At 48.2% G+C, this 15748-nt stretch overlaps 1 protein-coding gene across 4 annotated transcripts in view; it reads right to left on the bottom strand.

Annotated features, from left to right (window-relative positions):
• Positions 1–1474: 1474 nt before the first annotated feature.
• Positions 1475–15748, bottom strand: part of mib2 (MIB E3 ubiquitin protein ligase 2) — a 32374-nt gene continuing 18100 nt past the window's right edge. For all 4 annotated transcript variants that reach the window (XM_062459755.1, XM_062459756.1, XM_062459754.1 and 1 more), the window contains 11 exons: positions 14798–14960; positions 14025–14158; positions 13766–13914; positions 13233–13389; positions 12365–12519; positions 6752–6878; positions 6273–6557; positions 5303–5481; positions 4895–5088; positions 4717–4782; positions 1475–4610 (listed from right to left, as the gene is read on the bottom strand). In XM_062459755.1, the coding sequence (XP_062315739.1) occupies positions 4369–4610; positions 4717–4782; positions 4895–5088; positions 5303–5481; positions 6273–6557; positions 6752–6878; positions 12365–12519; positions 13233–13389; positions 13766–13914; positions 14025–14158; positions 14798–14960 (1851 nt within the window). In that variant the 3' untranslated portion in view covers positions 1475–4368. The remainder of the gene's footprint in view (positions 4611–4716; positions 4783–4894; positions 5089–5302; positions 5482–6272; positions 6558–6751; positions 6879–12364; positions 12520–13232; positions 13390–13765; positions 13915–14024; positions 14159–14797; positions 14961–15748) is intronic.

Raw genomic sequence — 15748 nt, 5'->3', positions numbered from 1 at the left:
AAGTGGTAGCTTTACCTACTCACTTTGTGCCACATTTGTGCCACCATACATAGTTGTTACATTTATGTAAACATCAACAAAAAAAACACAAAGTTAAACATGAACGAGAGATCATAAACGTTGGGTGTGTGAACAGGTGTCCCTTAATGATTTGTGTTGGTTGAACCCTAATCATAAAAACGACTCCCTCTATTGGGCATTTGCTTTCCTCACTATGGTGATGGCTAGTCAGCTGTTGTAGCTCCCAAACACCACTAGAGAGCACCATCTGCCTTCTACAGATTTGATATTTTATCCTGTCAGAGTGAAGAAGCAATCAGAATTTCCTTTTTTTTCCAATCTTTATGATAAACGAAGTATTTCCTCATTCTTCCTTAATATATGTCTTTATTACTGTAGGTCCACCTCACTGCACTAACATCTTGAGACACCAGGTGTTCTACACCTCTCCACTGTATTTCCACGGTTCTCTTCCATTTCAATTGAGTCATCAAGGCAAAGTTAATTGACTCCTATTGAAAATGATTGACCCCATCTTAAGGCAGTTGTTTTTGTTCTGCAGTAGCTTCCTCTGACACAGGTCTTCATTGGGTCTGCTTATTGTCAAACAAACACTGCACAGTCAGGGGACTGATCTGCTTCTGATGAAAAAGACATGAGGTTTCTGTTGGTCTGTCATATCTCATAAGGGCCCATGTGGAGCTAGTCTAAGCACTAGCCTGCCATCTCTCTGCAGCAGAGAGAAATAATTGACCCACTAAAGCACAGACACTGAGCTGGGAATAAGAGGCACTTTGGCAATGTTTTGTCTGGATTTCTATCATTGCTCATCAAACCCATCATCCGGCTCTTCTGGTCTGGCTCTAATCTCATCTACATGTTTGTACACGTTTCTCCCCCGAAGGATAACGTCAATGCAAGTTTAGCCAGATTTCATAATGAGTACAACAATTCTACTTGGAATGAAATGGTTCCTGGCTACCGGTGACTGACATCAGTGTCCAGTATTTCCGTAGCCGTCATGGAATAAATGTACAGAATTCACAACAAATCTAACTAAATTAACATGATAAATCCACAACGGGGTCCGTGGTCATCTTGAGGCCGAGATTCCCTGAGGATGTGGCCGTTGTGTGTGCGTGTTCCAGTCTGCAAAGCTGTCATCACCTTCTCAGGGAAGATTGTCATATGCCAAAGCCATCTGGGCTGTAAAACAATTAGGACTAAGAACTGGCACAATGCAGCATTTACTTAGTTTAGACGCATCTTTTCTCTGTCACCTATAAATGGTTCAGAAATAGAAAGTTAATACATGTGATGTCTTTTGTTAACATAGGTTTGCTTGTAAAGTTTATGACAGCATGACATTACTGTTGTTTGAAAAGCTGCTCTTACAAGGCCTTAAAGATGAACTGTCGAGTAAACTAAGCTGGGCATGCACTGACTAATAAACTATTAATTAACAGGCAATCTGTGTCCTTATAAAACAGTTCCATATTTATTGCAAAATATTTTAGTACAGAATACAACTGAAAAAAAAAACATCAACAAAAGGAGGAATGGACAGTAAGGCCAACATGAGCACTCCAAGAGCTGTACTGTACAAACACCAATAGTAACATCTGTTGCTTTAATAGTATTTTATGTAATGCTTTTTCTAATGCAATCCTCTTGTAAAAACCTCAAACCTCCAAGTTCTTCTTAACATTATTGCCTGTGCACACTGTACTTGCTTGACCAACCTTGTAGCACCAGAAAATAATTTTGAAAATTATCTCTAGTTATTTTGACAAGGCATAAGAAATGCTTCTTTAAATTCTTTATGTGCCATACAAAAATGGGATTGATTATATGGATTTTGGAAAACTGTTCCGAGACATCTGTTGTTAGTCGGGGTGAGCAGGACTGTGTCCGTGTTGGTTTGATACTTTGATACCTCTGCTGGATGGACACAGAGGATGTTAAAACTACACACTGTCATCCCAACTTTCTAAGCAGTATTAACGGACCCTCAGACACTAGTCATTCTACTGCTCAACGGACAAATCAGCTGACAGTCTTTGGAGAGAAAAGGACCAATGTATTTGAAAGCCAAGTAAGGGAGCCACCAGTTTAACTGATGGGCTTTAGTTACTTAGTTTTAGTGCCTTTAACCTTGTATAGGCTCAGTTCAGCATAGTAATAGGGCGTGCAGGCATGTGCACATCCTTTGACAAATTTGGCACTGGTGCAGTGGTACTTCTCGTGAGTAAACCTTCACAATAAACCTTCCTTTTTCTCTCACTCTCCCTCGCTGTCTCCTTCTCATGAAAATCTTCACAACCTTTCCACAAAAAGGCAGAGTAAAACAGGTTACATTTTCTGACATTCAAATGTACATCTTAATATTGGCTCTCCCAAATCTGGGATCTACAAAAACCCCACTCTGGAAGTTTACAATAGAAAAAATTAAATAGAATAAAATAGATACAATTTTGTCTTAAATGCATAAGCCCTTCTGAAAACAACCTAAATATTACAAAGAATGAAATGAAATACAATCCAAAATGCTTGCCAAAAATGTGGACAGAGGAAGGACATCTTCTAAGTAGGCTTGACAAGGATGCGGGACGTTAACTATAGATGCAACACAGAATTATTCCTGTCCTTCTAATTTAAAATGTTTACAATACATCTGCATCAAAGCGAAACATCCGACATGAAAAGAAAACCGATGGCCTTATTCGCCTTTATGATTTGATGAACCAAAATGAGATGTTTGGCTCTGATTTGGTGGAGTTCCCACCGTGTTGTCTTGTACTCCTTTCTATTCTGTTTTCATTAGTGGTTATGGTGACGTTCCTTCATGCAGCGAGCCCACCTGCCTCCAGACACAGAGTCTGAAGCTGACCTGAGGTGTGGAGCGGGGTTATCAAGATGATGCTAGCACACAGCTAGCACCCTTCCCATGTAGCCCACACAGGACTGCAGACACCCCCTCTTCAGGCAGGCTTCAGAGGTCGCAGATCATGCTTTCGATGTGAAGCGGAGAAGCTACAAAACCAAGCGGTGCTCTATATGTGCTGAGTGATGGTGTAAGGATAATGACTTGCACTATTTATAAAGGAAACCACTACAATATGATAAACATTCATTGTATAACTAAGCATTAAAGGTAAGGTTGAAGTGAGCTAGATGAGATTTTGCCGTTGAACCAACGTTCGTGTCTGTTTCTGTTGAGTTAAATTAATTTTCCTTTGGTGAACGCACACCAAAATTGTCTGGACAACTCTACATGTAAAAAAGGGAGTTGACTTTTAAACCGTTTCACAACCTTTTGCAGTTTTGCAAGTGCTTTCAATGATTCTAGACCCTGAGTAGAGGACATAGGCTTGGGGTGCGTTTAAGCAGAAAAATCCTTGTTGCCAAGCAAACATAAAAAATAATAAGACATTGCTAAATAGAAACACCTTTCAGACATAAATAAATATGTACTAATTACCATTACATAGAACCACAAATGTAACCAAAAACCCACAACACACAAAGTCTTTTCAGCTTTACAGTATGCATATACTCATGCATATAAAGGGTTTCCCCCTGCATACAGACGAGAGGGAAAGGACTATACAGAGAGCCTTTAGTTATACCATCACCCTCTCCAGAGACTAACACTGATTACAAAGAGCTTGATACAAACAAGAGCAAACAGAATTCACAGGAGTCAAGGGGGGGGGGGGGGGGGGGGTGTTAGACATCAGACTGTTTCTCTGCAGCTTTGTAAACAGGGGAGGCAAGACAGGCGGGTGTGTGTGTGGGGGAGGGGGGGGGAGACATCCACTTTAAGCAGCAAAGGTAGGGAGGGGGGGTTCAGAAGGTGGGAAGACAGCCTCACCTGGGAGGGACTTCAACCCTATTGGTGGAGAGACTTCCTCCCTGGGCACCAATGAGAGAGAAGGGATGAGCACGTCACCCTCTCCTCACATGATCCGACCCAAGCTGCTCCACAGCTGTCGCTCGTCAAGAGGGGACAAACCTTTTTTTCCATGCAGTGGCGGGCAGCAACACAGTTAGCACGACGGTGTCCTGTCCCGTGCAAGACTAGTTCAAACACAACACGGCGTGGGAACCTTGGAGAACAGGCTGGTGTGGAGCCGCTCCACGTGACGCAGCGCAGGTGACAGAGAGCTACTCACCACCAGGGACAGAGACACGGACGGCCGCTAGCATGGCTGAATATCATCGCCCACAGACCAGTCACCCACGTGGTCCCTCACAACTCAACTGGCGGGCGGGAGAGAAGGGACCTTTGAGAAACGGGTTGTGGTGGTGGTGGTATGGGGGTTGGTGGGAAAGAAGACGGGCGATAGGAGAGGGGGGGGTCAAAGGTCAGACGAAGAGCTGGATGCGCTCCCGGATGGTCTGCCGGCAGATGGGGCAGGTCTTGAGCGCGGCGCTGCAGTCGATGCAGGAGGCGTGCCCGCACTGGAAGACCAGCTTGATGTGGTTGTCGATGCAGATGGGGCAGGTGATGCGCTCCTCCATCTGCCGGTAGCGACACTGCAGCTGCTCCAGCAGGTTGTGCTGCTCCGAGTTCTCAGAGACCGGGCTGCAGTCCACCTCTGTCTGGTCTGAGGAGGGGAGGGGTACACACACGGTCATGAGACACACCCCTGACAGGCATGGGGACACGTCAAATCTGCAAGGGGGGGGGGGGGGGGTTCACTTGTGTATTACCTTGTCTTATTTTCTTGGTGATTGTGACCTGGCATTTGATGCATTTCTTCATTCGATGGGCACACTCTGGAGAAAGGTAAGGCATACAGGCTTGGCTTACTCAGAGGTGATTTTAATGTGATGAGAGCACACACACACACACACACAGACAGACAGACGGACACGGACACAGACAGACCTTCGCAGGCGACGCTGTGCTGGCAGGGGCAGAAGAGAATGAGCAGGGCCAGCTCAGAGCAGATGAGGCACTCGCTGGGCCCTGGAGGGGCGGGCATGGCCAGGTTGGTCATGGTGTTGGGTGTGGTGTGGACCCGCCGCAGACTGCCACTGCTCAGGCTCTGGCCACACGTGATGGCCTGCAGCCTCTGCAACCTGGAGGACGGGAACCAACCGTGAACCAGCATCCATTAAAACATCCTCGATATCATCTAGAAATGTCTTGATATCCAATTAAGGATTTCAACTTCATTGTGACATTTTGTGTCGTGCTTTTAGTTCTAGAACCAGCCCCAAATTCTAACTTCAGCAGTGTTTCAGTCGGAGTTAAGTGTATTGATGGGAAACGAAGCAGAGAGTAATCAAGTACCTGTGCTTCTCGGAGAAGTTCTTGATGAGTTGCAGCACAGCACTATCTGCCACCAGGTCTAACGGACTCTTGCCTTTGTGGTTGGCGTAGTTAATGTCGGCGCCTTCCTGCGCCAGGAAGCAGGCAATGGCAGCACCCACGCTCAGCTCTGTGTTCCCCAGCAATCCCGAACCACTCAACTGCCCACGGAAGGGGAGAGGAGGAGGGAGAGTTACACAAAAAACTGAGGAATCCGATTGGACGCTTGCAAGGACGTAACTGTGCGGACGCAGATGCTGTCCAGTCAGATTAATGTTACCTCAACAACCCACTAACTGATCGTAGTAATAGTATCAATTAGCAGTACTTAAAAAGCAAGCTGGACATCTGTTCAGCCAATAGAAAGGGGCCATCAAGGACAATCTCACTATTCAACAGCACAAACAATGATGGAAATGGAGACATGAACTTGATGACCCACAAAGAGCACTATGGACAAGCCCTATCCAATCAAATCCTGAGAACTCCCCCTCCCCCACACACACAAATGTGAATACACAGCGCTTAGGCTGGCTACCTTGAGAAGGCCTGAATGTGTGTGTGTGAGTGTTCCCCTTTAGTCTGACCATGCCTGGCACGTGTCCAGCATTGTTGAGAGAGCTGCAGTGTTTGGGGTCATCCTGACTGAAGAGGATGCCCTTCAGTGGCTCCGGCACCAACAGTTAAACAAACACTGGTTTGCTATCAAGAATCACTAATTCATCAAGTTCTTTTCCCCCCAAAGAGCACTTTCCTTCGCATCGGAAAGGTGGGTCCTTGCATCCATCAGCTCACCCACTCATCAGATAAGTAAACACTGCGTCACTGTAAAGCTGAGGATTGTATGGCAGTGGTCCAACTGGCACACGTGATATGAGGACAGCTAAGGGGGCGGTCCGCCTTCTGGCGAGGGAATAACCCCCCCCTCTCTCTCCCTCCCACCCCTCCTTACCCGGCAGTAGAGTGAGGAGGAGCCCTCGCCCCCCAGGGGGGCCGGGGGGGCGTTGGTGGTGGTGGCGGGGATGGCGAGGGGCGCGGCGGCGGGGGCCAGCGTGGCGTTGGCCAGCTGCGGCCGGCTCAGAGCCACGTGCATGGCCGTGTCGCCGTCCTCGTCCTCCACGTTGACGTCGGCCCCCTCGGCCACCAGCAGCTGCAGCAGGTCCCCGTGGCCTTGCGTCACCGCCAGCTGCAGGGGCGTCTGGTGGCGGTTGTTGCGGATGTTGACGTCACAGCGGCCCTGGGGGGGGGGAGAGACGGGGGGGAGAGACGGGGGCTCCTGTTAGCGGAGTGTCCTGAGAGACGAGATGCTCGAGCCAAACCCGTTCTGTCGGTCAGCGTGAGAGAGGGTGCAACTAGGGTTGTACTAGCGACGGCTCCAGAGGGGGGAAATTAAACACAAGGAACAGGCCAGGGACCGGACTCCAGACCCACCTCCTTCATGAGGATCTCAGCCACGTCTCTGTGGTTGTTGAGGGCCGCCAGGTGCAGAGCTGAGAAGCCGTCGTCCTTCTTGACGTCCACCAGCTGACGCGCTCTGGCCAGGATCTTCTCAGTGGCCCTGGAGAGAGCGGGATGGGAGTCAGGGTTGCGTTCAGGACAGCGACTAGCATACTCAGTGTTAGTGAATTCAGATACAAATAGGAATCGAACTATGTATCTGTGCCGCTTTATTCTGGAACATGTGACATTTGACAGGATGTGAGGTGAAAATATGAGGCAGAAAAGCAGGAGTTGAACTGAAGCGGCCTGATGTTTTTCAACAGTATGGTTAAAAGGTCAGGGTTTGGGGAGGTTAAACTAGTCTTCTAGCAGTGCTCCAGGGCAACCTCTTTGAGCCGCACATTCATACAACAGCACACCATTTCCAAAGCATGCACGCAAGGACTTAAACACAGTCCTGTACACACACACACACACAACCACACCCTAAAGAGACGTGTGACACACAAACCTGTTCCAAATACTTAAGAGGAATTTGGCTGGTGCCCCAGCTGTTGAAAGCAGCAAACAAAACACGTAACATCAACATGGCGGGGATCTTTGTAAGGAGGTTTAAAGGTTTAACCAGTGAACGTAACTCTGACCAGCACTGACCTCTGAGCATGTGGCTGAACCTGCATTACAGGATTGTGTGTCGTCGTCGTCGACCCCCCCGCCCCCCCTCCTCCTCCGCCGCACATCACGGCCCGTCCCAGATAAAGCTTCCTCGCGCACTCATTATAATGCACCGTAATCCACGCCTTGCTGCCCAAATGATAGATTTACACAAACAGCACCAAAAAACAACAACAACTTGTTGTTCACTCCATGCGCATTTCATAAAGGAAATAACTGCATTTCATGGTGCGTTCCGCCCACCTCATCGAATTCAACGCACCCCTCACACCATGTCTGTGGAGCAGTGTTAAGCGAGGTGACTGAAGTGTGGTGAGTTGTGTTTGAGGACAAACAAAGACTGGGGGGCTGGAGAGCAGGCTGAGCATGCCGTTGTTATTCACGCGCCCCCGCTTCAATGCTGCGGTGCGGGCTGGCTGGAACACAGAGCTGCCCTCTGTTTTGGCTTGTTTTATGGCCTGTGTAATTGAACCCAACTGCCCTTAGTGGTTGTCCAGCACAGTGTCAGACTGCTAGCCTGAGACCCGGACAGCAAGTCATGAGTCAGTCCCGTCCAAGCAGAGAAGGTCACTTCCTCACTGCTCGATGCAGCAAACTTTCATGATGGTCGAATGTGCAGAGCCTCATTAAGATGGTGTGATTACACAAGCATGGCTGGTGAAAAACAGGAGCTGGTGGAGTGTGGTCATGGCTCCCCTCTAGGCAGCCTGGTTAGAAGCCTAGTGACTGGGGAGCGGAGAGAGGGGTCCGGGGGGGGGGGGAGGGGGTGGATGTGGAGGTCATCGGCACCTGCAGTGCGGAGGACTGGGAGAGGGAGGCGGGGCGAGGAGGAGGCGGAGCCAGAGGCTTTCCCTTCCTCCTCCATCATGGCTACATCCCTAGATCCCGCCCCTTTCTATACCCTGCCACTTCACCCATGTGAGGAAAGCCCCGGATTGGATGTCAGTCCTGCCGTTCAACACTCCTCCGTCCTTTTGGATCCTCAATGTGGTCTTGAAGATTCACCGTCCTAATAGACGCTCGTACATCATGGCTTGACAGCATCCAAACGCGGCTGTATTGCTTTTTGCTCTTACTAGAAAGCAAATTAATCTTTTTTTTCTTTCTTTTTTTACTGGTTCACATACCCATTAGAAACTCATCAGAGCAAAACTATTTTAATTGAAATTCAGGGATAAATATATCAGTATGTGCAGTAATAGTTGGGAAGCCTAGTGTTGTGTAAAGGATGAAGTCTGTGTGGGGTGAGGACAAACAGGTCTTTGCTGGCAGGCCTCCATGACTAGAGGTGTTCTCTCTGTACAGGGGAAGGTAGAGGTTGAGATACTCTCCTCAGAAGAGAGGGAGGCACAAAGCCAGTTTCCCCAACCCTCTTCTCTTTCCACCTCGCCATCTGTCAGCCTGTTTGTTTGTTGTTGTTTGTCTGTCTGCCTGTCTGTCTTGTCTTTCTGACTACACGCATGTCTGCCCGTCTGTCTGTCTGCCTGTCTGTCTTGTCTTTCTGACTACACGCATGTCTGCCCGTCTGTCTGCCTGCAGCTGGAGAGCTTCAACATTGCTCTGACCGCCTACATCCCCCCCTCTTCCCAGGATCTTTTTAGAACTAGGCTGAGACCATCTTTTTCCATTTCCTTAGACAAACTAAATAAATACCTTCAACTCTAATAAACAAACGCACATTTCTATCGGCAGAACACTGGAGAGAAGTCTCCAGGGAATGGAAGGATTTCATACTGGACAGAGCACGAGGGAACCAGGGACAAACACCACTCTCACAAAACAACAACCCACAATGGGAAATCAAACAGTTGAGGAGCAGGCCTCCATAAATACAAACTAGTCATACGCCACTACATCTGACGCTGTGAAGAAGATTGCTAATCCAGATCAGAACCCTTTTGTGTGTTTTCCTGTCATGTAGGAGCTGATGTCAGGCTAAATGAACACAGGGGAGAGGACAGTGAACTCGACCACTGGGCATATGACACTCGCCATAACAGATTGGCCATTTGTCTTATGATTCTATGCTGCAGCACCACTCTGCTGACTTCTCGCCATACAAGGAAATGACTGTCACTGTTGGGTGTGTGTGTGTGTTGTATATCTATACATGTGTGTGTATTTCTATACATGAGTGTGTATTTCTATACATGAGTGTGTATTTCTATACATGTGTGTGTATTTCTATACATGAGTGTGTATTTCTATACATGAGTGTGTATTTCTATACATGTGTGTGTATTTCTATACATGAGTGTGTAGTGCAGTGTGTCTGTGTATCTCTATGTGTGCTGATACATGTCAGGCCTGGGGGTGATAGTGAGTCCCTAGAGCTTGGGGGGTGGGGGGGGTGGGGGTCATCTCTCTGCCAATGTGATGAAGAAATCTGGGTCACAGTACTACTAGTGGGACCGGAGTGGGAGGAGTCTAATCAAGTTGGGGGCTGGGCTTCCAGTGGAACACTGTTAGAGGAGGATGTCTGGTTAGACACAACAGACTCAATTCTGGAGGTTTAAATAAACATTATCTACAGTAATATATGCACATTCGAGAGTTTGCCAAAAAACATCTAAAAGAGCCTGTACAGTTCTGGAACAACATCCTATGTACAGATGAGACCAAGATCAACTTGTACCAGAATGATGGGAAGAGAAGAGTATGGAGAAGGGAAGGAACTGCTCATGATCCAAAGCATACCACCTCATCAGTGAAGCACGGTGGAGGTAGTGTTATGGCGTGGGCATGTATGGCTGCCAATGGAACTGGTTCCCTTGTATTTATCGATGATGTGACTGCTGACAAAAGCAGTAGGATGAATTCTGAAGTGTTTCGGGCAATATTATCTGCTCAGATTCAGCCAAATGCTTCAGAACTCATAGGACGGCGCTTCACAGTGCAGATGGACAATGACCCGAAGCATACTGCGAAAGCAACCAAAGAGTTTTTTAAGGCAAATAAGTGGAATGTTCTGCAATGGCCAAGTCAATCACCTGACCTAAATCCAATTGAGCATGCATTTCACTTGCTAAAGACAAAACTGAAGGGAAAATGCCCCAAGAACAAGCAGGAACTGAAGACAGTTGCAGTAGAGGCCTGGCAGAGCATCACCAGGAACGAAACCCAGCGTCTGGTGATGTCTATGGGTTCCAGACTTCAGGCTGTCATTGACTGCAAAGGATTTGCAACCAAGTATTAAAAGTGACAATTAGATTTATGATTATGTTAGTTTGTCCAATAATTTTTGGTCCCTTAAAAAGGGGGGGGCCACATATAAAATGTGTTGTAATTCCTACACAGTTCACCTGATTTGGATGTAAATACCCTGAAATTAAAGCTGAAAGTCTGCACTTAAAGCACATCTTGATTGTTTCAAGGGGGATCAGATGGCTGAGCGGTTAGGGAGTCGGGTTAGTAATCTGAAGGGCGCTGGTTCAATTCCCAGCCGTGTCAAATGACGTTGTGTTCTTGGGAAAGGCACTTCACCCTACTTGCCTCGGGGGAATGTCCCTGTACTTACTGTAAGTCGCTCTGGATAAGAGTGTCTGCTAAATGCCTAAATGTAAATGTAAATGTTTCATTTCAAATCCATTGTGGTGGTATACAGAGTCAAAATGATGAAAATTGTGTCAATGTCCAAATATTTATGGACCTGACTGTATCTATCTGCTGAGCACTTTGTTACCTAAGAGAGTTTATACAGCCCTTGCTCAAATATTTCTATCCTAGGGGTGCATTTTCCTGTCTGTACAATGTGTCACATCCCTTAGTGCACAAGCTCAACAGCAGCCAGTCTGAAGACTGACAGTCACACCATCTCTTTCAGCCTTGATGTCTCGACTGTCAAGTGAAAATACGGCTCTTTCGACTGTGCATCTTAGGCTAGCACCAGCTCTGGTGAGGAGGACACTGATGAATCCTACCTACCTACAGTACCTACCAACAGTATCTACATACCTACCTACAGTACCTACCAACAGTATCTACATACCTACCTACAGTACCTACCAACAGTATCTACATACCTACCTACAGTACCTACCAACAGTATCAACATACCTACCTACAGTACCTACCAATAGTATCAACATACCTACCTACAGTACCTACCAACAGTATCAACATACCTACCTACAGTACCTACCAATAGTATCTACATACCTACCTACAGTACCTACCAACAGTATCTACATACCTACCTACAGTACCTACCAACAGTATCAACATACCTACCTACAGTACCTACCAATAGTATCAACATACCTACCTACAGTACCTACCAACAGTATCAACATACCTACCTACAGTACCTACCAATAGTATCTACATACCTACCTACAGTACCTACCAACAGTATCAACATACCTACCTACAGTACCTACCAATAGTATCAACATACCTACCTACAGTACCTACCAATAGTATCTACATACCTACCAACCTACAGTCCTACCAATAGTATCTACATACCTACCTTACAGCACACTGTACCTACCCACCCACCACTGCACTGTATCCACCCCTAATGGATATGCCCAGCATAAATAAGTCACTGAACAGATAGGGCTCAGTCAGGTAGAAAGGTCCGATAGTGTGAGGGAATGTGTGGGACTTCTCAGGCGTTCTGTCCCTTATCAGCCGGCCAGAGAGGGGAGGGGGGAGGGAGGAGAGGGAGGAGGGAGGAGGAGAGGGGGGAGGGAGGAGGGAGGAGGAGAGGGGGGAGGGAGGAGGGAGGAGGGACAGCAGAAGCTGTGTGGGAGCCTCCTATCTCACCATGTTCAGTGCGAAAGAGCCACACGCATTCAGCCTGGCACCCAGGGAAACACACACACGCGCGCACGCACGCACACACGGTGTAGTGTGTAGTATAGATGCAGTGTAGCAAGGTGTGTAGTGCTGTAGTTTAGTACGGTTGTGTAGTAGAGGACTCACAGCTTGTTGCCTTTGAGAGCAGCGTGGTGCAGCAGGTTGAAGCCTCGGTTATTCTGCTGGGTGAAGTCAACGCTGGGGACCACCACCAGAATCTCAATGATGTTCCGGAAGTCTTTGGCGATGGCGTCGTGAAGCGGTGTGTCACCGTACGAATCCTGGGGTGAAAAGGGGACAATGGGACATGCTAGTCACTGACCAAAAACAGGAGAGAAACCTACATACAACTGATCTTAGGACTCTGTACCATTGCAATTCTGTTTTGAGTCTGTTTGTGTGTACGTGTGTGTGAATTAGCTTTACCCCTCTCCCAGCCATTCCACTGAGCAGAGCATGCATGCTACTCATGCACCTCTCACCCTCAGACCCAGAGCGCAGTTAGGGGGCATATTGCACTGCGATTTGAAGGAAGCCCCGGCAGAGGTTTACAGTCCAGCCTAAATTGTATTAATGAGCCACAGAACTGGACTCAACTGAGCATGAAAAAAAAATGAAAAAAAAAAACTAGTGCGGGGGAAAAATGTGTGTTGTGTCGCTGCTGTGTGTGTGTGTGAGAGAGAGTTGTATGTGAGAACAGGGCAGTGAGCATGTGTGTGAATAAGCAGTGAAGGTGAGCTGTATGGATGACAAGTGTGAGTGACTGGGTGTTATGGAAGACTGCTGAGTGCACACGTCTGCAGGACATGTGCATGACATGGAAATTCCCAGCAGCCAATGAGGAGGGAGGAGGGAGCTGTTGTCACACAGCTAACACCTGCCAATCCTGCTTAGTTCCCCAACATTTGACAGTGGGCAGGGGCTTAAGGGGTCATCCCGGGACACAGTGTTCCTCTGCTCGGCCCGGAGGGCGAGGGGCCGCGCTGAGCCTCACCTGGAGGTTGACGTCGGCCGAGTGTTCCGTCAGCACGCGCACCACGTCAGTGAAGCCCTTGTTCACGGCGATGTGCAGGGCCGTGCACATGGAGTTGTTCAGCAGGTTGACATTGGCCCCCTTGCTCAGCAGCAGCCGCGCAATCTCCGCCTGGTTCCTGCCCGGCCACCGAGAGAGAGAGAGAGAGAGCGAGCGAGAGAGAGAGATGTTTGCATAACGTCAACAGATGTGCTGCTCCCTAGCAATGGTTTACTACATCTAGAAGGGTGCTGAGTCAGAGTGCTGTGTGAGATCCCCACCAAGTCAGCTGCACGCTCATTTTCTCAAAGATGGCACCTCGTGCAGAGGGAGGGATGTGACTAATGGATTACGGATGATGGTCATAAGCCCACATCTGACAAAGGTGTGTGTCTGTGTGTGACAGGGTAAACTCATCCAAGGTTGTTTGTGTGTGTGTACAAAACAAAGTGTGTGCACACGGCCGCTAATCTCAGCTTACATGGCGTGTCTCCGGTGCGTGCGAGTCCTCTTACCCGAATGCCGTGTAGTGCAGGGCAGTGTCTCCATCTTCATCCTTCACCTCGATGGAGCTGTTGGCCTGGAGCAGAGCCTTCACCACCTCCATGTGGCCCTGGTGGGCGGCCACCTGCAGGGCCGTCTTCCCTTGGTTCTTGATATCCACCTGGAGGACAAACAGCTTTGACACCTTGACACCACCCATAAAAAAACAAAGCCTGCTCTGGCTTGACTGTGTGATATGCACCGGTTCCTTCAGAGGCATCGCCAACCCACCTTGTCGGGGTATTTCTGGACCAGCTCCCTGACTTTGTTCGCACTACCGTGTGCCGCCTCGATGACCAGCCGGCTGGGGTTGTCCTGCTCCGTGGACTGGGACAGCAGCTTCTCCAGGACTGAGATGACAGTGTCTGCACAGGGACAGATCGAGGAAGAGACCGAGAGAGGGGGAAGGAAAAGAGGGACACTTGAGTGATGGACCCCCCCATATGGAGTTCATAGAGTGGTTTCTGTTGCAAAACCCCTGTTCCTTCAGAGACCACACACATGGAACAAAGCGGAGCAGAGGGAGGTTGTCAAGTAAATGAAACAGCCATTGGAATGAGACAAAACACCTCCACACCCATGCAGACCACATGAAGAGTTCAGAGTCAGGACACGCACGGCCGTGCCAGAGAACCCCCCCACTTCCAACACACTGCCACATGAACACAGGTCTGCTCCTCGGACAGCCTCTGCGAATCCCCATCCAGTATCCTGGACAAACCGCATGGGAAAAGGTGCACAGACCAAATACAAAACACACCATCCTCGTGCGTGCCAGACTGAAACGGGAACAGAGAAACAGCATCATGGGGGACCATCAATGCGACAGCCACTAGCCTGCATGCATGTCAAGCAGCGAGAGCCCCGTAATAGAAGAAGAATTGATGGTGGAAAGAAAGAAAGAGGGAGAGGGGGTGTGGGCAAACGAGGAGGAGACAAAGCACAGCTGGGTGGATGAGTGTGGCTGGACAGAGAGGCCCCCTCTTCCTGGGTTTGGTCCTTACTTCCGGATTCGATGGGGTTCTCGGCCGTCATGAGGTTAGCGTCCACCTCCAGGGACTGGGCCGAGAGGCACGCGGGGTTAAAGGTCCAGGTCTGGCCTCCGAAGGCCACTCGGAGGTCCCCATCCGCATAAACCTTCAGCACCTTGCCAACCTGGCCTAGAGCCTTGAGCAGGACACAGGAGAGAAGACATAGAGGGTTAATAAAAAAGAAAAAGAACAAATATTATATTGGTATTGATAGTTGAAAAGCATGTGAAATAATTTTCCCAACTAACTTCAAACATGCCTAAACATTTGTACTCTCTCGACAGCTATTCAAGACACTCTCAAAGAAATGATCCAGGCCTTTATTTATAGATAAATAATCAGTGCACTGTCAAGGAAGAAGCACTAAGCTTGATTAGTCCCAGAGGCACAGAGGGCATTTTCCACTGACTGTCTCTCTACAATTTAGGAGGCCGTCTGCCAGCTGAGGTTTAACAGTGGGGTGACGTTGTGAGGCTGGGTGTCATCCTGCCCCCACCTCTCATATGCTCAAACCTGGAGTTGCTGGACGGGGTCTCGACTTGATGGCTCTCACACCCCACTGTGTAACTTACTGTAGCATTGCTAGTCATATGTTGATAAGTAAGGGTCCAGACGTGGTCCGATTGGTTGTTCTTGTGTATAAAGGGAATTGCGAAGCATTGTTCTGCGGATTCTTGATCTCCTGAGACCTTCTCCTCAGCTCTGGCTTGACCTACTGTCCCCTACTCCTTCCTCACATCTTGCTTTCTATCTCTGGTTTACAATAATCATGGTAGTGTAGGTAAGAGTTAACCTTCATTTTGTAACATGTTTGCCTTGTAATTGATTTCCTTCATTTGCAATGTTATTAAATGTTTATTTCATTTAACCTTACTTTGACCATTCTTGCTCTGATTTAACCCATAGAGTCAAATAATTGTAATT

This window comes from Osmerus eperlanus, chromosome 4 (genome assembly GCF_963692335.1).
Source record: "Osmerus eperlanus chromosome 4, fOsmEpe2.1, whole genome shotgun sequence".
In the NCBI taxonomy this organism is placed as follows: Eukaryota; Metazoa; Chordata; class Actinopteri; order Osmeriformes; family Osmeridae; genus Osmerus; species Osmerus eperlanus.
The sequence above is the reverse complement of the archived record's forward strand: the minus strand, read 5'-3'. Positions and strand labels throughout refer to the sequence as shown.